At 39.9% G+C, this 23,894-nt stretch overlaps 1 protein-coding gene across 9 annotated transcripts in view; it reads right to left on the bottom strand.

Moving 5' to 3' along the window:
• LOC119721385 (protein quaking-A-like) overlaps positions 1-23,741 on the bottom strand; it is a 66,911-nt gene extending 43,170 nt beyond the window's left edge. For 3 of the 9 annotated variants that reach the window (XR_005270184.1, XM_038191446.1, XM_038191447.1), the window contains exons 1-2: positions 23,175-23,740; positions 654-784 (exon numbers count right to left, since the gene is read on the bottom strand). Coding sequence is in view for 3 of the 9 variants with exons in the window: in XM_038191446.1 (XP_038047374.1) it covers positions 654-784; positions 23,175-23,529 (486 nt within the window). In the remaining 6 variants the exon portion in view is untranslated. Of the gene's footprint in view, positions 1-653; positions 785-23,174 lie in introns of all 9 variants that reach the window. The other 6 variants (XR_005270181.1, XM_038191448.1, XR_005270182.1 and 3 more) reach the window with 4 other exon arrangements.
• Positions 23,742-23,894: the final 153 nt, after the last annotated feature.

Below are 23,894 nucleotides of genomic sequence, written 5' to 3'. Positions count from 1 at the left end.
ACTCAGCCGCAGATGCAGGTGACAAGTGCCGCCCAGTGAGACTCGAGTCCTTGAGTGGCTCTGCAACGGGGAACGCGGCCGGAATATTGACGCTTTCACGCCGCCCTGGCGGAGGGCACCGTCGTGATCATCGGCGTCATCTTTATTATCAACTTCATGCAAATTATTTTCGGGGAGCAAGGGCAAGTCTGAGAGAAGGGCTTGAAAAAGTCCCTCATTATCTAAGATTTATAAGTCAAAAAGCGGTCGATACGTTGTTGTTCTTTTGGCGTCTGATGCTGGGTAACCTTAATTTAAATATCTTCACATGCATCAAAAGAAACTGCATATTAATGCACACTTGAGAATTAAGCCAATGAGACTAGAGTGAAGGTAGAATCACCAAGGAGCAAGCCAACCCATGCAATTTAAGCTTTGAGGGAGTCACTCATCCTCCCGAGTTCAGGCCCATAGTCCAGGGTTGAAATGCCACTTTCCACAACTGACCCAGTTAGCTTGTTAACCTTAACCTCCACCCCCCCCTCTTAACCAATGCTTTTAGGGTAATGCATTTCTAATCATTTTATATGAGTATTTATTACCCCCCCCCCCCCCCATCTCAAACAGTCTTCCAACAAATGAAGACAAATTCTTAAGGGTCCCACAATACTTACATCTGGGTATGTTTTGACCGGTACAAAAAGTTTCTCTGAGAGTGTGATTGTTGGGCCTTGAGGTTCTGGAAGTACGAGAGGCGTGTTGTCGTTGTTGATGTTGTACATGTTCTTGCGCACTTTGCTGATTTCTGCAGAAAAGAAAAAAAAAGGAGCAAGAAACCCAAATTGATTAGTGAAAATCATAAGAAGAGCAAAAGCTGACAAGTGGGAGAAGAAAATGAGCAATATTACATTGTATGTCAACACATACGTGCCCGACAGTAATCAGAACAACACGCGGAACGTTTTCCGCCCTGATGGAGCCAAATGAATTGATAGAGCTAGTCTAACTGGCGAAGTGACAAGCAATTTACGAGGGTAACTAGATATCCTAGGCATTATGTATGGGCCTACCTACTGCAGGGCAACAAGGGTAAGATTCTCCCATTGAATTCATCTTGTCTGCTTGTGGCAATTTTCAGGCGAAAAGAATTGACAAGGCAGGGGTAATGGCCAAAGTTTGGAAATGTGATCATCCCGAGTATAACTTAGCAGTTTTCAATCTAATTTAGTTAGCTGCTGCATGGCTGGTGATTGTGAAAAATACAATCATGTAGCTATTAAATTCAATGCCTGTTTCAATTTGTCAGCTCGGGTGAAACATCAGAGCGCACAGCGCCCTCGTGTGGTGCCAGTAAAACAAACATCAGGGGCCGGGAGTGATTGAAACCATAATACTTGCATCAGTGCTGCAATTCAGAGATAACATTCTAACGTGGGAACAATCCTATCGGACTTGAACAACCTTGATACATACGAACAACAACACGAGGCACTACACAACACAGTCTTATCAAGAATGGGACAGCGGCTGTTGGTGGTAGTGCCAGCACTATCTGCTGTAAAACTTGTACTGTTGTAGACCCTGAAGTTGTTTGATTTTCCCCTTTGACCCTGACCAAACACAGCCAGCTATGGAGGGCTAAACCTGAAGTGTCGTAGACACATACACAGACTACATGTACGAACTCCTGTACTAGTCAATGTGACAGCATTAAACGCCAAATCACACAGGAAACTCCAGCATTGTGAAGTGTTTGAACAATCCGTGTTTGCTATGCCCTTGTTTGGCGCACCACTATGAAGTCTTGGAGTTGAGAGCAAATACAATCCAAATTGACATAGCCTGATAAGGTGGTTTAAAATTCTTGTTTATACCAACGGAAATTCCAAATCTATCTTTTAAAGTTGATTCGTTTTTGTTGGTCACTGATGTTATTTGTCATAAGTGTTTTGTTTCTTAATTGTCTGATGTCTGTAATGTTGGTTTTAAGTTCAACCAATATGAACTTTCTTCAAAAGACTATAATGCATGCATGTACATGATACATGTACTATGTTTTTTATTTGAAGTACATAATCAGAAGTCTGTTTGCTGTACACTGCAAAATAAGCTAAAATCCATGTTCAGCTACATGAACATCACAACAGCCTACCTTACATGTGTTACACACTGTGTTTATGTACATGAACATACCGGTACACACATGTATAGGCCTACATGTGTACATGTACATGTACGTGAATAGATGCATAAAATTCACTTCGGACAATGAGAGCCATACACACATGTACATTTTCATGTACAGACACACCCAAGTGTGTTTTTGCCTGCAATTGGAGACCCCCTATATTGTCCCTCTTTTGTTTGTACTTTTTAGGAAGACCTCTCATATGTTTTGTACATATCGCCAAATTGGGGACCTTCGGAATTGGGGACCCTATTGTCCTCTATTGTTCAACGTCCCCTACTGAATGCAGAAACAAACTCACACAGACAGACTATAAACTCGGGGAATAAAAATAACATGTACATGTATATGGTGCATGTACATTAATGTTCTTGGGTACATACATGTACATGTACGTACATGCACCGATAGTTTACACTATCAAGTTCACCCATTGAGAAAGCCCATGCTGGGACAGTTATTATTATGTGTGATCATTGTAATTAAAATTCTGCCTTCATGACATCGGCAGCTTTGCAATATATACGTTGTGCATGTTCGTGGTTCCTGTGTACACGTACATGTACATAGGTCAGTGAACGAAATTATGTCATCATCTTGGGTGTGAAGTTATGCAGAACTGTACGTCGTCCTGCATTCTCACGCTGCTCACTGAAGACGAGGCTAAGACATTCAGGCACTCGGGAAATATGGGAAATCATGGATACGCCATGTACGCGGATGTCCATGTAGCCATCACATTCACTAAAACTACATGTAGTGGGACAGTCTTGGATCGATACATACAATGTACGTACATTCATGTGCAAGTCATGTACCGTACAGCTGTACATCAAATTACTGTCATTTGTAATGCAGCTGATCTGGTATTCTATGCATACCAATTTTTAAAGGGACACTAGGTCCTGGAACAGCCCAATTGGGCTACAAAACGCGCTTTGAACAAGATTATGTTGATCAGAAAGAACATTTAAAACTAGGATAGAAACATCCACACAACCACCCTTTAAAAACTGGGCGTTTTTGTGTTATTCCTGTATTATGTGTGCGAGAACGAATTTCGGGGTCCACTTTTGCGACCCCATAAATTCGAGCCGTTTGGATGCTAGTTGTGATTTCATTCGTACGCGTCAAGTGTTCGCCTTTTGCGGACGTTGAAGAAACCATTTTTTATGCATTGGTGATTGGTCACCGCTGATCCTGAGACACACAACGTGTATATATCGTACACTAGAGAACGACACGAAAAACGTATTCGTACTCTGTCGTGTCCGATGTAAACAACCAGGAATTTTTCCGTCTTTTCTTGGGAACAGTAAGACATTAGGTTGGTTTCTTTTCAACCACATGTTTGAAATAGGATATGTAAACAATCCAAAACATGAAATTTTCGGGGATTTATTTACATAATATGTACATAAATTTTGAGTGTAGATATTTATTACAGCCCAATCATTTTATTCTGAAAGCCCATCACCTGCCATTTTACTATTAATGAGCACTGCCACACACAGAAGTTTCGACATGTAAATTTCTTCTAAAGTAAAACTTATTCGCACATTTTATAGGAAAAAAAATATGTTATGTAAAATGAATAAACAAGCTCCTTTTCTTGAGTGACTTGAACGCACTCCATGTATTGAAAACTTCTGGTACCCATATTTTTTAGTACATAAACATTTATAGAAGGCGAAATATTTTGTTGGGAACCCTTTACTAATACTATTACTATCGCTCAGCACCTTTTAAATATATACCAGTAGCCAGTCCTACCAGTGCACTTACCCACACTCATAATCTATCACGCTTGCCGAGGCTGTGCATTTCATTTACAATCATGATTAAACGCCTCCTATAAAATTATATTTGAACAATGAAAAGGCAAACAGAACATGAGGGAAAAAAATTATGACAATTGACACCGGGGCGCAGGGGAATCGGTCAACAACGATGTAGTTATTGACAACGCAGTGATCTTTTGGACTATAAATAAAGTCGATACCGGTTACCGGAATGCTGTGTTTGGCTGCCAATATTTTTGGGGTCGATGCGGATTTTCTTTTTTTTCCCTTTTTTTTGGGCACAGTTGCAGCTCATTGCATCTTTATGATGCATTAAAGGAACAGTGAAACTTTCACAACCTGATGGGAGACAAAGTTGAAAAAAGATTTTGGTTTTGGTTAGGATTTGCTACGCAAATATGCACATTGCACTAACCGGTACATTAAAGGTATAGTCCATCATTTGTAATTTGTGCATTTTGTTCGTTTGAAGCAAAAAAAAAATGCTCGAGATCTAAAGAAGGGTGCTGAATAACAAAACAAACTACTAATTTGAATTTCCTGCGGTGCTTCTTAAGAAGCACCGTTGGAAAGGCCTTCTTTTGTTGATTTCTTCAAAATGACAGCTTGCCAGAAACAATAATTTCACAGGGAGTTTAGTTCCCTTACAATCTTTCAAGTTCAACCAAGCATGTTTTTCAACAATAATTATGCCAGTTACTTTTTGGATAGCTGCAAATGATGGACTCTGGCTTTAAAGGCAGATAGATTCAACAATATACCGGTAGGGCAGAGAAATTGTTCACGTACCAGTAGTTCACGTACATGTATGCACTGGTAAATAATAATAATAATAATAACAATAATAATAATAATACAGTATTTATAATGCGCACTATCTTTGGAATCCATTCATGTAAACATTATTATTTATTTTTTCATTATCATTTATTTTTTCTTTTGCGAGAAATGCAACAGTACACAAATTTGTGTCATCTGATTTTGGCATTCCTATACAATAGGAGAAAACCCTTGTTTTTATTTTACAAAAATCAAACTGAACAAAAACCCATTACATTCTGTAAATCCTGAGTAGGAGTCATCACTACAATAATTATTTCCACAAACTCCATAAAAGAAGCTGCATCTCAATATGAACAATTGAGTATACTCGGACTTTTTGTTTAAATACGTATGCATACCGTGCAATAAAATTAAACTACACAACAATACATACCGGTACTTGACGATAATAGACACATGTGTTATAGGATGCATCTGCCTACTGTCGGTTTTCTGTTGGATGCCCATGAATAACCATTAAATATTGATAGGGCTCATTTTCCGAGTGATTCAATACACTGCCGGTTTTTCTCTGCTGGCCAAACGACCGAGAGTCAGCCAGTCAGCGTAATTCAAAGATGTCAATTAATTTGCACAAATTATTGACCCAAGAAGCTGAAGGGAATCAATCGATGAAACGGGGAAGAAGAGGGTGCTACAAAAGTACTGGTAAAAACTAAATAAATACAAGTGTGAATGACAGGGTTCCCACAGAAATCTGAAAACCCAATTCCAGGACTTTTCCAGGACTAAAATAAGACAATTTCCAGGACATTTAACACCATTTTGCAGAGAAAAGTTGTTTGGTATTATGATACTGATGAACTGCTGATGTTAGGCTAACCATTTGTTAGCTTTTGAAAATATGTTTTAAATACACAGTGGCCTCCTCCTCCCCTTACAACCATCCTTAAAGCGGCCCATCAAAAATAACCCTTATTACAAGATCTTGATTTCCATGACTTTTAAAAAAATTTCCAACTTTCCATGACTTTCCAAGACAACTTTTTTTCTAGGACTTTCCATGATATTTCCATGGCTGTGGGAACCCTGGAATGATTATAGAATTTAGAAGTTTTCTATTGTTTGACTTAACCAGAATAACAACCAGAAAAAAAGGGGAGACTAACATCCAATATGATCAAACAAAGAATAAAAAAAAACAGTGGAGGAATGAATGTTTCCAATAAAAACAGTTTCTTGACAGTTAAGACTTGCATTTACAGAAAACATCAACACATATGAATTTTCCAGGGCCTTCTGTCATTTTCACATTCTCATCAATGCCATTTCTTGACACAAAATAATAACGAAGGCAGACTTTCATCCTGTGAACATACATGTACGGCGTGTGACATTTGCAACTCAAATCGTTCAGCTTCTTGTTCCAACTTAATAAAAGAGTAAAAAATTCCCCAAAATAACCATTCCCCACTTCTCTGTCTGCTTGTCCAACAACAAAAAGTGAGCGAACTTTTTGGCATCTTTTTCCAAGACTTATGAAGGTCCCAGCAATATTTGGACAGCCCCATACAAAGTTGTGACAGACAACAACAAAACATGTGGACCAGACATGGCTTGGGAAAAAAAACCTAAATTGCCTCAGGCCAGGAATGGGGGATTTCTGGCATCACTTCCCTTATAAGGTCAAAAACTGGGTAAGCTAGTCAGCCCCAGCAAGCAGACCAAGCCCCGTGCAGTTGATTAGTGCAGAGTGACGAGCCTGCACTGTGGATGTATGGGAGAGATGTCATCGGTTCCCCATACCTTGCTTGGCCAGACATCTGGGACGGCGCTTGGGAGAAACAAACAACCTCTAGATATCCTCTGGCCAAACGTCTTCCTCAGATTGAGAGAAGTGTTCAATCCTTGACTCCATAACACTTGGCAAGGATATCTGTTTGCCACAGAGGGAGCAGGGGAGTTTTATGACTGACGCAAAACTGAAAACATTTCCAATGCATGACTCTCGGTATGACTTAATGTTGGAATCAAATGCATGAGGCGAATGCTCCTGACAATGAAATCTATCGCCAGTCCTTTTCATTTCACCTCAAGACATTAAACAGAAGGCCTGGTTAAACATTACCGACTATGTGTACTTTCCATCACGCAAATTACATTATCTGCTCAACGCTTCTTCCAAATGATATATCCAGAAAGATCCGATGACCTTGCATATCCTATCCCATAACACAATGCCATATCAATTTAATTATATTATAATCCTTTTATTTCAGCCGATCACAACAACATCATGAGCCAAAGCCGCTGAACATTTTCTGTTCACTGACATTTATCTTACCGTCTTGCAAGATGGTTATAACTATTTAGTCCTGGCTTGCTCTCAAACTCTGAAACAATCCCGTCCGAAACATCCCGTCCCGCCCTCACAACTGCTGAGTGACACTGACTGGCAACTTATGGATTTATTGTTATTCACGCTTTCTGGTTATTTCAGCTACCTGCCTAACCCTGAACGTCGCTACATTAAATTACACGCTGCATCACGGTATAATTGGTATCGATGCGTACTGTACATTCATGTGTTTTGTCACTTCAATCAAAGGACGATGAAGTTGAAATAGCACTACTTTCATTTGGTGTTTAATGATACCGGTATGTTAATTCAAGTACACAAGGGTGATTAAATGTCATGTGACACGAGTGACAAATGAAATTGGAAATCCGGTAAGATCCCGGGATCGCATGTGTCGCGTTTTTTCGCAGTCGATCCCCATATGTTTTGTGTCCTTAAAAAAAGTCAAAATTTGTGCATTTTTAAACAATGACCTCGATTGACCCCTCACCCCTCAATGTCCTTTGACCTCCAATTGCAGAAGACTTGTCATGAACCCCCACCCAACAATTACTCCATCCAAGTTACTTTAAAATCCATCAAATTCTATAGACAAATAAAATTTGGAAGCGTGTCTGAACAATGAGCTCTAATGACCCCTACATGACCTTTGACCTCAGTAATCCGATGAAGACTTGTGTCTTCTCACCCAAGGGTCACTGCATCCAGGTTTCGTCAAAATCCATGAAAGCATGTAGAAGTTCTACATTTATTTCATAAATTTGACCTAAACTTTAAAGGTAGAGTCCATCATTTGTAATTTGTGCATTTTGTTCGTTTGAAGCAACAAAAGAGTTCAAAATCTAATGAAGGATACTAAGCAACTAACCTGATGAAGTTTCAGCTAAGCTTCAGCTGTACATTCCGAGAAAAACAGCATTCTAAGATCTCAATTTCAAATCAAAAGTTGCAGAATCATGTTTTGAATTGTTTTGAATTGCAACTATACGCGACGTCGCGCACTGATCAGACGAATTATAACAACCGCGCGCGCGTGTGCGTCGTTCGAATACTTGTGCGCGCTGCGCTGAATAACAAAACGAACTACTAATTTAAATTTTCCTACGGTGCTTCTTAAGAATCACCGTTGGAAATGCCTTCTTTCGTTGATTACTTCAAAATGACAGCTTCCCAGAAAGAATAATTTCACAGGGAGTTTAGTCTCCTTACTATCTTTCAACCAAGTTAGTTTTTCAACAATAATTACGCCAGTTACTTTTCGGATGGCTGCAAATGATGGACTCTACCTTTAACATACAATGTATGGTTATGCGGGGATACAGTAATACAGGGATATATTTTTAGGACTGGTAAGTGTCCCCCAAAACTTTGTTTAGGCGACACAATTATGCATGACACGGTGACAAATAGGCATACTGTCATAACAGCTAGTGTACATGTACATGGACACTGCAGGCCTGCAAGCATGTTCCTTCCTGTGGATAAAAGCACGACTTCCTTTTACTAGCGGAAAAACACAATCACATCAGATGTGTGAGACAATAGCCTGCGTGGTAAACCAGGCGTGCTAAAAGTGGCGATTCCGGTCAGTAAGCCCAAGGGCTGACCGGTCATCGAGGGGCAATGTAACAAATTTCCATTTTTCAGTTCTACGGGAAAAATTTCATTTGGCAGCTAAGCAGGGAGGGTTGCACAGAAAATTCATGGATTAAATTGAAAATCTGCAGGGAACCAGTCACACGCAATACACTACATGTATACATAAATACACATGGTGTCTTGCCCGGTAACCTGCTATTGCTACTGAAGCAGACTGCTTATAAATAACTAAGCTTAGCCCATTCTAAAAATTGCCCTCAAGTCATATCCACACTAACCTTGCATTTGTTTTAAGTTTGCCTAAATAATGTATTGAAAGGAATTCTAAAAGAAAAGTGCAAAAATGAAATATTTACTCAGCTAGAAGTCTGCGATTTCAATGCACTCCAATGCTAACATATGATGGCTGATACATTCCTCAGCGACAAACAGCAAAATAATACAGTCTGGGAAATCAATAAATTAAGGATTTGCAGATCAAAAGTGAGGGGGAAGATACTATAAAGGCCTAATCAGCCAACGGTGAGGTGAAAGGGGAAGCAACCCTTTCAGGAGAGAACAAAAAGAAGATGATTCAGGAATCAAAAGGACCCTTGCCTTCACATGCTCTCTGTGGGCGGCTTACGGTTGAAAGAGCCACTACCAATCCCCCGGACTACGCAAAGAGAGCCGTGAAAAATCAATATTAATGCAAGAGCACTCGAGATGTTATCGATGCAGTCGGGCCCCTGTCAAGCTTTAAGCTTATCACAGGGTGGGCAAGCCAAGTCAGGAGCGTGGTCACTTATCAATGATTTTTTTTTTCCCCTTTCCTTTTTTAACAAAAATACGTGTAATTAGCGACGGGGACTGACACGATGCCATCTGTTTTGATGGTATCAACATCGCGATAATTGTAGTCCTTGACTGGGAAGCTATGTACGTTAAACTGCAGATGTGGTGAACTGGTGACCCCCATTTCAAAGCTAAAAATTCTTGAGATCTGTGGGCTTCAGAAACATTTTCTTCAAAAATGGAGGGGTTTTTTCCCCAAATTTTTGCTTGTCTGCTTGTTAAAACTATACACGTAAAGTTGAAATTGTCTGCTTGTGTTTATTTTAGGAATTAATTTTAAAACTTCAGAAGTGTTTTTTTTTTTTGGATTTTCTAAACAAATGTCCATCAAATTTTAAGACATATCTTGGAGTAATAATTTAAGTTTCATATTTTCTTCAGAGACTTTTTTTTCTTTTTGGACCAAAATTGCCACCACACAGGTTTTAATAAACTGATAATATGCATGACAAAGTAATTTTTTTTCTTTTAACAGCAGACTCATCAATGCCCCCCCCCCCCCCCCAAAAGAAGAACATTGTACAATTGCATACCGTTCATATTGGTGCAACCTCCAAGTGTTTTTTCTCGAAAATTTGATTCCAACGTGAAGTCAACTAGAAGGGTTATTACACTGAAGTGCATACTACCATAAAACCGCCCCAAAACCTGGCATATGCCAGAAATATCACGCAGCTTTATTCAAAAGCCCCAAGGGCTGTCTCAACGTCGGCAAGTAGATAACCGACTGCCCTATATTGCGCATCACAAATTTAATTTGCACCTCCCCTCCGAACCGCTTGCCTTCGAGCGTCTGCATGTACCGAGATTCAACATGGAAGCGTGGCATAAGAAGACTGTATTAATCTGCCTCATCGCAAAAGGATGATAATTTTTTTTCAAAGGTCTTTGGTGGATTCTACGATAAAATGGATTATGTGCTCTCAAACCACCTACATGTAGTATACATGTACATGTGCATGTAGAAACCGAGTACAGTACTACACGTATGAATGCCAACCAATTCCATTCAAAATTAGCCTTTTGAGGTTCTTTCGAAAAGAAGTAAATGTAGTCTTAAAAGGGGGCTTTTGAAGTGTAAAATATCAGTTCTTGGCCACCGACCCGCCACGCAGCACATGCAATTTACAGCATCGATTAAAAAATGCACATCTAAAAATGGCATACCGGCACATGTGCTGCATTCCAATTGTCTGCTTAATACCGTGGATGCAACCTTTTATAAATCTCAAGAGATGAAGTGAGATCTTCATATGATAACAGACGAGAATAATAACGATAACACCGAAATTATAAAGTGCATGCTGCATTTCAAGTAGGGACTCCTGACCAAAACAAAACCAAAGGTTGTTTGTGAAAAACTAATGCATTTTGATGACTTTCTGACTTAAAATTTTAACATATAAAAATGGCAGGTTATAGGAAGGGCTCAATGGATCAGACTCTATCAAATGTCAAGATCTTCAAGCATGAAAGCAAGGAGTTTTAATCTTAATTTATACCACTCGTCATGTCAACAAATTGTTATTGCAAGTTTCAGATGGGGCCTTTTCATTCCCCCCCCCAAAAGATGACTTCATGACCATGTAGATCAAATACATGTGTACATACACACTGAAACTTTATGTAAAATTTAACCCCAACGTACCTGAATCCATCAAAATCCACATCCCTAATTAAAAGGATTCCGGCTGATTCAGGATACCTCCATATTAAAAAAGTTGGGGGATTTTGATGGATTCAGGACAGTAAGCCTAGCAGTACTGCAGGATTCTGATGGATTCAGGATACCTACATATTGAGCAGTTGGGAGACTTTGATGGATTCAGATTCTTAACAGTTTAACTCCTTGGCTAGATATGTTTGGTGTGTACGAGGCATGTATGCACTACACTGGTGGATTCTGATGGACTCACTGGTGGATTCTGATGGACTCAGGACACCAACATTTTTTTGCATGACAAAGTTGATGGATTATGGCGGATTCAGGATACTTTCTAGTAAAAGTGCTCCAGGGGTTACGGTTAATGCTTCAAGAATATCTCTGGATGAATTTGTGAAACATTTTCTGAACATTAGTTCAAGCATACCTATATGTTTATGTACATGTACAAAAACATCTTCATTATCATTCAAGTGGGCTAGACATAAATATGGCTTCCTTAATTAATCACAAAACAAATTAGTAAGCAGGGTGACTAAATTAGAGAGATCTTTTCATGTGCCGGGCTGTCTCTTCAATACAGAGACCTTGGGTATTCAAAATTACAATATGTACCTACCGGCACACTCCAGAAAGTACCATCGCTTAACATTTGTGAACAGCCATAATTTTCTAGCTGACTAGACTTGAGCCAGTTAATCATATTACGTGCTAATCGTAGCACTCTAGCTGCAGATGCCAGGAAAAAAAGGGCAATGTGGCGATGCTGCTTTCGACAAAGTAAATATTCCAATCCCGCCATGTGTGTGCATGGGACTATCCCAGACGTAAAATTTCATTATTCAAATTTTGAGTCCACCATCCAAAGTAAAACGCTGAGCTTAACGCCATAATTTTTTTCAAGCCATCTAATAAGATTTAAACCCATCACTCAAATTGTGTATGTACATGCGAAGCGTTAACAATTACAACCATCACACTGTGCACCCAATTCAAACCAAACCAAGTTCATTTTTTTTTACCCTTATTTGCCGATTCGCCTGCACTTTATTCCCCTACTCCGGCATTGCGGACAAGGTTACGGACACCAGACATAATTACAACGGATCAATGTCTATGAAATTGAGTCACTTCGAATTCATTTCCTCCGCTGGGATCAAGACAGGCTGGGCCCAGCTGCAGTATTCTATACGTGATTGTGATGGGAGACCATCGGCGGGTTGATTGCTGTGTATGAGGAAGACAAGTCAGTTCATTCCCGACATTGTAAACAGTATTTGCTACCAGGACTGCCGCAAAAAACAATTTGAGATATTTTTGGTGATTCAGGGGGAAACAACTGAATTCAGACCAGCTGGTTTACAGCAGCTAATCTCCTGTTTTAGAATAGCGGCTCAGTCGGTTTCCTGAGCAGACAGAGACATTTTTTGTGTGTGTCAAAAGTGGGTGGGGCAGTTGAAAGAGTCAGGAGGGTTTATCGAGAAAAAGTGCAAATAAATCTGTGAAGTCAGACACTAATAAAACCAACAAGGTACATTGTACGTGTACATGTATGTTTAGGTCTTACCAAAATTGTGCAAAGTCTTATTTAATGCAGGAAAACAAATGGGTGGAGCTTCAGAGATTGACAGAATGGAACCGAGAGACTGAAGTTTGAAGTTACTAATACTAACACCTTGTTTTCCATGGGGTTGCCAGATTATGTACGATTCCTGTAGCACACTATAAGTGAGAAAACTTGTGAATGTACAATTCATTTTCAGTTGCCTGTATTTTTCCCCCTTTTTTGGTTATTTACATACATACTTTTATGGGTTATGATAACAAATTGAAAGCCTTGTTTTGTCTTTTGTTTAATTTGAGGTGAGGCAGGAATAAACCAGACACCCAACATCTTTTTCGTCCGCTGACAACTTCCTGTTTAACTGTAAATTTGCAGTTTGATCCACTGAACGTTTACAAACATAACCTTTATATACAGTGTACATTTGTCTTTTCACTGAATAGCTGCTTGTCTTTTCGACGTACTGCAAACATTACCGCTCATCTAGAAACATTTTCTGCGGGCATTAATCAATTTCACTTGCTATTCTGATGTGACATTGTTTAGTGCACCGGAATTACACGGGAGGGGAAGGACAAAATCCAATATTCATTACACCAGGACAGTGTATTGATCTCGGCTTAGAACAAATTTTGCCGGGCCAGTGATGTGCACGTAATTTTGTCAATGTGTGTAAATACAACGAGGGATACAACCTGCCGGCGAGCGGTAATGAAGTCACATGTCCATATGTTGGTATTATCCAGTAACCAGTCAATATCTACGCATCTGTCAGTTCTTGCACATGTGCTAAATTAGGACCATGACTTTAATTTATCGTTGCCCGAGTCGTGAATATTCAAAATTGTTAAGAGGCCCAGTTTTAAAGGGGCATGTCAATTAATTAACACTGTGTCAACACTTGGATGAGCAGTAACCTAGTTTTAATTAAAGAAAAAGATTGATGATTCGTCTTTACCATTCAGAATCAGCAAATCCCTTTAAAGTTTCAATGAAATTAAGGCGTGGATTACATGAACCTAAAGAACCATTTGCAGGCTTATTTTAATTTACAAAAGCTAAGATATTAAAAACCTTCTGAGGCTGAACCTTAGGGATCACACTTCTGAGGCCAAACCTGTAACTCTTCATCAGTGATTAAACGGTTCCACATGCATGTTTGGCAGAATTTATATACACACGCTTCCTTGATCAGCACCCAAAGGGGTCAGATATCATCTGGGTTATTATCAATTCACAGACAACTTGCTTGACCTTTCACATCACTGTAGACTTCCCCGCACCCGGCCAATAGCTGCCCAAGTAGCGCGCTGAGCCCAACTCAGAATAACTGTGAGCTTGCAAAATATTTATTACATTTACGAGCGGTCCTTGGACCAAATTTCATTTTGGGATCATCGCACGGTGAAAAAGCAGCAGACCATACGTGCTTACAGTGATAAACTGGGTGATAAATAATGCAGTGGCGGACGCTTCACTATTTCTCGTCTTCAGAGAGACACAACTATAAACCGTATCAGGTTTTCAGAAAGGATATCTGGATTTCTATCTGTATTTTGGAGAGGTGGTTGGTTCCCATACGTGGGAAAGCTATGGGGAAACCAATTACGTAGGGGAGAGGGAAGGCGCGACCCATATGCCTTTGGGCTGTTTTGGCAGGCCGTCACTGCACACAAATTTAATCATGGCGAAGACTGGGACGTTTTTGGGATGCTGATCTTTTCCAAGTTGGAGTAACACTAACAGGGTTATCGCTGTGGAACTGGAACTAAATTATAGATAGTTATGGAATTATGAAGACAGATTTGCATAACGATTGCCACAGATCTCTAGCAGGCCTATGTACTATTATGTACACATGTATGTGATTCTCAGAATGAGCCCCATTTCAAGGCAAAATGTCTTGTGAAAAAGTAAAATAACCGTTAAGGCACAATTTCCTTGGAAACTTCAAGTACAAGTTTCAGAGATGGTACATGTACATGTTCATGCATTCACTATTCAGAGCATCTTACATAAACTTTTCAAGTGACTTAAAGGTGTGGCCAAGCACACCACATCTCGTGGACCTACTTTATGAAATTATGTACACGTACAAAAAACCTCCCTTGCTACACACAGTGTCGAGTTTACCACCACCCTTTTTCAATACAACACTCATTTATAATAACACTCCATAATTTGAATTCCAATACACACAAACGCACAATGCCTGGTGACTAACAATACCTTCCCAAACCCTGCCATTACGATCGAATTTGCAAGTCTAATGACTACGGCTTAAATCCCCCCCCCTACTCCTGGCTCAAGTCTTTTGAGTGTTCTGGGCCATTTGTGTATAGCCCTCCTTTCACCAGAATTCACTCTTAAATTCAGTTCTCTGAGAGACCAGTGCCAAACAGAAACACAGCTTTAAAACGAGGTCTTTCTGAGTAGCAGTTAGAAGGGGATTTACTGCCATGGCATGTTTTGAATAGCTGATGAATGTCAATTGTGTTTGGGGGGGGGGGGGGGTTTCAATGGGATGCAATGAAAAGCTTCAGAATACTTCTTGGCAATGGTATTGTTAGGGCTCGTTAGGGCATACCAGGGGAGCAACAACCAATAGAATTGTGCTGCTATGGGCAAGGCCACCAGGGCAGGGTTTTTTTGAGAGGACATATTCTTTTGGACTGCGCACTGAGGAGTTTACAGCACAAGCAGAAACCAAGATCAACCTCTGTTTATATAGGCACCCACAAAACTTGTCCACAAGTCTGTCAATGCTGCTGGCTAGCCTATCTGCATGTAGATAAAGGTCACCATAATTAGCATGGTCATCAACACATTTCACTTACTAACACATCTGAGTGATTTTCCAACTCAGCTCCTCCGCATTTTGCTTAAACACGATGCTACTTCTTTCATTTCCCCAACCCGACTTTATCAATAGTTTTCTACAAGCACATCGGCTTTGGTGTGGTGTCTTCGACGGCGACCGCCCAGTTGGTTGAAATTCTCGTCACTAATGCAGTTCAATGAACTAGCGATGAAAGTCAAAAGTCGCCCACACAACAAGCAAACACGGTTGATTCTCTAGAGGACGAAGTCCATTTCTGAGCGATCATGTTCCACAGCATTCTGAAAACATGAATGCCTAGTAAAAAGTGTCGGGCCAATTTTGTTTTCCCAATTGTCTCCTCAACATACATGTATTTTGAAGTTGTTGACTCGCCAACGTATTCAATTTAGATACATGCACTCTCCAACTTAAGAGTGGAGTAAACATTCATGTAAATTTCAGTCACAAATCAGAAATCAGGTACCGGTACACTTGCTTTGGTTTCTCTGAAAGACCTGCTTGTTGATAATTTGACGTTCGACTTAAGTGGAAATAACCATTTGTTACATAAACTACGATGTTAAATTATGATGCCAATCATCCATGCAGTTGGACCTTTAAAAATAAAGTCTGCACAGTGAAAAATAAACAAGTCAGTGATTTCTTATCCAGGTTACTAAAAATTCACACTGTAACCATTATCCTACTTTTTCAATCACAACAAAGTCCCTACTCGAGAATTCCTTTCACAAGACAGCCATAAATTATAGTCACAAAATTAATCAACAGAATGCGATTCCAAGAAATATCCTGCCTGGCTTGTGACAAGTCTAGTGAACATTCCTCACATATTATCAGCCAAGCAAAAGGTTGTGTCAGTAGAGCTGTGGTCACATGCAAAGAGGCGTCGATGGTGGCAGCATCTTTACAGGAAGTGGGTTTCTGTAATCCTGTGCCATGGTTCCATCAGGGATCTGTGGTTCCATGCTCCAACAAAAGCAGGAGACCAGAAAAACTGGGACAGGCTGGCCAAGGAAGGGATGTGGAAACAGATAACGCAGGAAATTGAGATTGTAACGCAGCCAGCTGAACAGGATACGGCAGCCGAGGGTTTCATCTGTCTGACTTTACATTCCTTCAGTGTTTGCCATTTTAATCTACTGATGGGGTTTTGATATCACTCTGTAGGCTTTACAGGTTCAAGATCATAGATGTGATGCCAAACCTCTTTAATGGATTGATACCACTAAAGTTTGTGTTAAATATGGACTGTTCTTCATTCTAACCTGTTAATGTCAGTTTTTTAAGTCACTTTTGAAAAAATAAGGACAATTGCACTGAAGGTGATCCCACATCGGCCCACATATCAACAAATTCTCAGTAATCTTTGTGTACCGGGTAGTAGGTCTTGTTCACAAAACTGCTGGATATTATTAGGCCTATTTAAATTTGATGTGATTTTCATGTGCGGGAGCAAACTACGAATTTTTCCTTGGTAAATGTTGAGCAAAAAAAATGTGTTCATTGCTGTGGGGTTATGTACATGCTCACTTGCATGTGCCGGTAGGCTTGATGTTACATTTACCAAAATTGTTTTGCATAGATCTCTGAACATCACAGGTCTCGGTGTTGACGTCAGGGGAAATTGTTTATTGGATTTTCTCTTCAAAAGCACTTTATGACCCTTTCCCCTCCCACTTACAGAAGACGGTCATGCACAATAGACTCTAGGCAGGCATTTGAGGGTTTTTTTGCAGACTTCCTCAGATTGCGCAAAGTTGAACCAAGAGTCCTAGTTTACTTGCAGCCATGGCTATTGAAGTATTATTTGAAACCCTCAATAATGCTTCGAATCCTCCACTATGCAGGACACCATTCTATTTTATCAGCTTAACTTTTGAGGGTGATTTACCTCCATGAAAAGTAACATTGGCTGGCCTCTTAGGCTCTACGGTACCTTCCTCAGTCTTGCAAAATCCTTCTAAATCCTCCTTGTGCAATTTGAAGAATAGGAGAGTTATAGGGTCTAGGTTTCCATAATGCAATCTGGCCCTAAAACAGCGCACGACCTCACACGTGTAGAAGCACGTGTAGGTCAGCTTGTTTCATGATGTCGCCTATGTTTAGGTATTGTGTTCGTGACGCACGTGAAATGATTCACTTTGCGGTAAACATGCGTGTACAAATCTGGATGCTTCCATTACTAAATGAAGACGGTAGAGAGGCATTCCGGTATCTGCAAAATCTAGGTCTCTGCCCTCCAATAGACAGGCCCTAGAGACAACCTCCTCTCTAGAAAATTGATTCCTGTTTGTCTCATCGGAACGGTGTGCAGTGAAACAGACACATTCTCAGTCCTACCTGGGAATATTTCCTAATTGCATTCTGCTGTTGTAGCCACAGTCATCTTTACAGATAATGGTTCAGTGTAAAGGAAACATTTTGAACTCATTTTGAAGGACATGATGATGTGGAAAATGAAATCAAACTTTCACTTGGTAAAAATGCTGCTTGTATTTAAAAGAATTGTCGCAATAATATTGTCGCCTGCGGCCATAACTTGAAAACTTTAATAATGGGAGATATAGTAAAGACCATGTCATTTTAAAAACTTGACAAAAGGCAAATCACTGCTTCAGGAACTTTTGTTATTGCCATTTGTTACGATTTTGAAGAGTGTAGAAAAGCTTTTCATTCTGCCAAAGATTTCACTCTCTGAAAAAGAAATCTTGAGTTGTGCCTGATGAACAGAGTGGGCGTACAGCCGAATTGGACATTTCATTCACAGGCGTGCCGTGGGTAACTGCATGATTGAGGGATGAAATATTTTGTATGAAATTGTGAACCATAGTGACATTGTAATTTGTACAGTAAAATGTTACTTTCAGACGCTAAGTTATGCTCGGAGCGACATTTCCTCCTTTGTTTATTGTAGTTAAAAGCTTTTTGCACATTGGCCAGTGAAGCGTTGTAGGCAGTTTTTGTGCACAGCCCTAAATCCAAATCGAAATTGACAGATTGAAGAAAACTTTGAAGGATCTACGTGTGAACCTCATTTCTTTTGACTCAATAAAACATATCAAGGATGTCTCCCAGGGCAACATTTGATCACAAACCTGGGAATTTGCCAGATTGTACTATCACAAATGACAGTGGGGAAAGAAAAAACATGTTCAACCTAAAAACCTCTAAATGTACCATACATGTATGTATAGTATGTTTATGCATGGTTTATGTTTGGAATACACATATTACCATATGGGCCACATGGTCAACTTCTAATGTTTATAAATTCATGATTCCACCACAGTGCATTGGTCTTGTAGTTGTATTCATTATAAGCTGCCTTCTTCCCTACCGGTACATGCATAGAAATTGCCCCTGCCAACTAAAAACCAGTTTTAAATGTTTACACCATTTTCCTGTCAAAATAAACACACCATTTCACCAGTCAGCTGGCAATAAACAGTGCTGATATTGCAAGAGAGTGACAAGACACCATATGGGAGTCTTGGGACGGGTCCAGGAGACTTGCTTAGAACTGTATACGTGTACATGTACATGGGTCAACACTTAAAATTGAGGTCAGGGGTCAGCATTTCAGCTGACCTTTCCCAGTCTGGATCTTCGTCAGCAAATTCCTGACATTAGGTCAGCCTATCACGAAGTTCCAGCCCAGCCCAATCAATCATCGATATCTAAGCATGACAACACATGTCTATGGAATTCTATGTGCTAAGAATTTTCCCTGGATGGGTAGGGTGTACCATGGGTGTACGTTGTGATAGGTTCCTCAGTTCTGGCAACACTTCTTGCACTGTCGCAGGCAGGGAACAGAGCACAAATTGCCCAGATGCTGACCAAATCACGATTTGCTCTCCCTCAAATTATATCCTAATAGAGCGTTTGGCGGCCAATGCACTTGAGGGTTTGTAAAAGATGAAGGGTCTCAGCTGTGAACATGACTGTGAGATTGCATTTCTGAGAAACTTTGGTGAAACTGGACTGAAACGTGGCTCAATTTTTATAGAAGGGAGATCATTTGGATCAAAACATCACCCTAAAGTCATCCAATTATCCCCCAAGGAAAAAACGTCGTAAGATGACACTGCTGAGGGTACATGTATTTCACTGTTGGCACTTCATTTACAAGTCTGCAACCAGAAGATAAATAGAGCTGTAGTACAATTCAACCAGCATAACTTACCGGTACTTCCCACTACCAGGAATATCCACTACTGGGAAATTTAATGGCACCAGACTGATCTCAAATTCTCAACGGGATTAATTGAAACCTACAGAAGTCAGGAGCCAAGGACAATTGACTTGTACCAGTACCACCATATTTCTGACAGCAATCATATTTTATGGGAGCAGTAATACTAGCAAATTACAAGACTGACAGGGAACCATTTTTTATTATTCGAGAAGATGATCATGTAAGGCTAATTAAAATAACCCATGCGTTATCTGTGCCAGGCGAATTCACAAGAGTCTTCGATATAGCTGTTAATATTGTACGATAACGTGCAGTGTGTACTCTAGCAAGCAATGAGGCAGAACTGCAAACCCTGTGATGGTTAATACAGATCTCCAGAGAAATGAAACTTGGGAATATATTATCATGTTCCAGTTGAGATAACAACTTTTCATTTCATTTCTGACCTCGCAGGTCAAGTAAACCTAGAAAGCATTGTACCGGTATATTACAGAATACATTGTGGAAAGAATTAAATTGATATACTGTTGAGATAGGTTTATAGCAAAGGCCTTAGCCCCATTTATTTTAGAATTATCATGACCCCTTAACCAAGGCTTTATGCACAGGTAGTATGGTAAAGTGGTTTCTTCAAAACAACTTAAATGCCTTTTTTTATGGAAAGCTTCAATCCTGTTGTGCACATTGTATCTGGCAGAAAAGGTAAATCCCCCACCGCTTTGCATACAATTTATAAGGTTGTTTTTTTTTCAATAAGCTGATAAGGTTGAAACTACAAGTACCATGCTTTGAAGTGAATAAGACCACTAGCCTACCTAAGACGCAATGATTCCCATGGAGGGTTTTAATAAAAGGCTCCTCATAATTTAAACGTTTTCTTGAAAGACTTTAGATAAGCCGAGGAACTCAGTGATTTTAGCCACAAAAATCTAAAGCTTAGGCCTATACCTAGATTTTTAAGAACTTAATCCAAAGTCTTTTAATTTTGCACATATTTTCTGCTGCTTGTTTTAACTTTTTAAAAGCAATGACTCAGGCTATATGCAAACTAATATCCGGTCAGAATTATCTGTGGTACACTTCAAGCAATACAAGCTCAAAATACATGTAACTTAGCATGCTTTGTTGAAGGTAATTTCTGACCTGATTTAGGTACAACCCCATGAATCATCCATGCACGTTCAAACTGCAGAGTGTCACCCTACTGCGGTGTAAGCCCATGCACAAGCCTCAGGTTTCACAGTACATGTGTACATTTACATGTATGCAAGAGAGGTTGCGACAGTGAACTAACATCAAACAAGCACTCGTTACCAATTAAGTTACATGTACGTTGCATTAAATACCATCACTCCCCACTTTCTTCCATGCACTCACTCTATGTTTGCCAACACTTAATGTGTGCATAATGCATTGGGACAAATGGAATTTTTCAACACGCACAATGTTTTTTTTCATCTATTGACACAACCACACCAGCAATTCAAATCAAACACGCTAAAAAAATTATCAACAATAATCCTGACCTTGACAGTCCTGTGTTCTCTGTGGTCCAAGCCTTTCACCTTCGCTAATCTAATTTATCACAACCATTATCGTTCCGAACAATGAACGAGGATATTATTCAAGTCTGTTTGAACTCTGCAGTTTCTTTTCAGACAGTGAAATGTCACTGATCGCTAATAAAATGAAGTCATTCAAAAGGTCACGCTTGTATATAAAAAAAAATCCTCAGCCGAGCATTAAAGTAAATAATTTGCCATGCCAGTACTTTTTTGCCTTCCATAGGTTTGTTGATCTCCATTGAATTTTTTTTTTAAATCTGCTCACTGAGGAATAATCCAGAGTTCAAATGAGACTGGTGAAGCACATAATCCTAGCAAGGGAATTAAAATAAAGCTGCAAACACCATCAATCATGGAGCCCTGTTTCTGTGTTACATACTCTACAATGTCTACGTGTACAGTTATATATAGTTTGGGAAAATCACATCTGAAGTACATGTACAGAAAGGAAGTGGCACAAAACAGTAAGTTCAACTGTACAATGACTGTCAGAGCACTTGTGTTCAGGAAATGGACCGAGTTCAGGGATGTGTAGTTCCTGTTCAAATATAACCTACAAAGCATGCCCGGAAAGCAAACAAACACAATCATGGGTTATGCATTTTATATCATCAAAAGTGAAAGTATAGGCCTATATGTACTGTGATTTTAAAAAAAAGACATGATATGGATATTTACTGCAGGGTGAGTATGGCTTAAATAAAAAAAGATATTCATCATGCTTAATTATACATGTACATGTTCATCATTGTAATTCGAATGGATTTTGAATTTCGATTTTTGTTTTCCTCAAAAATTCCTTTTTCACTGTAGCGCCCGATACTGCCCCGCCTTTTACTCACTGCAGCCATAGCTCCATGCAGCAGTGCCTGAAACCGCCCCTCCTTTTACTCATTGTATACCCCGAAACCGCCCGACAAGCCCGAGCACTCTTTGGTCATCTTTTTTTTTTTCAGTGAATAAACACAAATTACACAATGTAATAATATATATTTCTGGTTATTTCCAATGGCAACAAGTACGGATGTGGTCTTATAAGTTATAATATCCTAAAACCTGCAGTTTAACTTAAACTTAAAGTGTAGCATTGTGAAAGACTTAAAATTCATTCACTAATTTAGCATTAAAAATACCGGTAAATTAAAAAAAAAAACAGTGTCTTCACTGACACTGTCTTGACTAGTAATCAATAAATAGTAAACTTCATTTTCCCCTTACCATGTTCAATGCCTATTTTAAGAACAGGCAAAACAAAATTGAAAATTCACAAGGCTAAACCATTTCCAACTAAACTTATTCTTTCCCACATTTTCCAAAAATAATGTCCACAAATTCCATACATGTACTACAAAACCACACCAAACTCCCTTGAAGAAAATGCATGAATCACCCACATTCCTATCCCCATGCACACATACACATGTGCATTGTAAAGCACCTTCCTGGAAAGTCCAGCGGCGACCAGCGCTCTCAACAGTCACAAAATGAACACAAAATAATCCTGAACAAATCCTTGCATGTTGATTAAGCCACTAGTTTTCTCAAGAAAATCGTATGCAGAAGTCGGTTTAAAAACCTCATGTGAATAAAAAGTGACCCAAGTTTGTGACAGAATAAAGAGTAGAAACATTCATGTCATTTAAAAAGCTGACAACAAGAAAAAGACAATCGATCATGGCGACCCGCGAGTCGGGACTGCACGTTTCACTTGTGAAGGGCGCAAGGGAAGATTACAAGTTACAAGTTAACTTTCACAACTAAACTTCAGAATTTTACGAGCGAAAAAACGCCGACTTACCTTCATCGATAATTCTTTCCACGTGGATAAACATGTTAGGTACCAAAACCAGGGATTTCTTGTCGTTTAAAAGCTGTGCTAGGTAGTCTGTGTTGTTGGGGATCGGTGGGTGTTGTTTCTCTGTGGTGTGGTGGTCCGCCATGATTTTCATCGGCGGTGTGTGTACGGGGAGTGGTACTGGCATCGGGCCCGGGAGAAACACACCACCGGTCAACGCCGCGTTGCTCGGTACCACCGAGTTGACTAGAGAGTTCGGCGGTGGTATGGATATGGGCACTGGCAGTGACATACTGTTCGTTCCTGGAGGCACAACTGACAAACCGTCGCCCCTGTCGTTCGGCACCACAACGGACATTTTTGGCTGCAGCAAGTTTTTTTTCAGTCAAAACTTTGTAGCTGCGAAGTTATTTCTGGAATCGGCTTTCTGCATGCCACAACGCGATCACGTACGTAATGATAATGCTATAGTTGCCACACACACAGTGCATGCATGCAGTAGTACGCGTTCGCGTGGTACGTACGGTCCGTGAGCTCCATCCGTAGCCAATAGGCGCAGGCGCCCAAGACGAGCCCAAGGATTACGTACACTTCTATGCAATTTGCCATATCAAAGGCTAGGGCTCTGGCCCAAAATATGCGCCGACGTGCGGATTTAGCAGACTATACCATTATTATACTAGGGGAATATAATATTTTTGTCTGGAAGATATTTCCCATAAT

The sequence above is a fragment of the Patiria miniata genome, unplaced genomic scaffold (assembly GCF_015706575.1).
Source record: "Patiria miniata isolate m_02_andy unplaced genomic scaffold, ASM1570657v1 HiC_scaffold_13, whole genome shotgun sequence".
NCBI lineage: Eukaryota > Metazoa > Echinodermata > Asteroidea > Valvatida > Asterinidae > Patiria > Patiria miniata.
The sequence above is the reverse complement of the archived record's forward strand: the minus strand, read 5'-3'. Positions and strand labels throughout refer to the sequence as shown.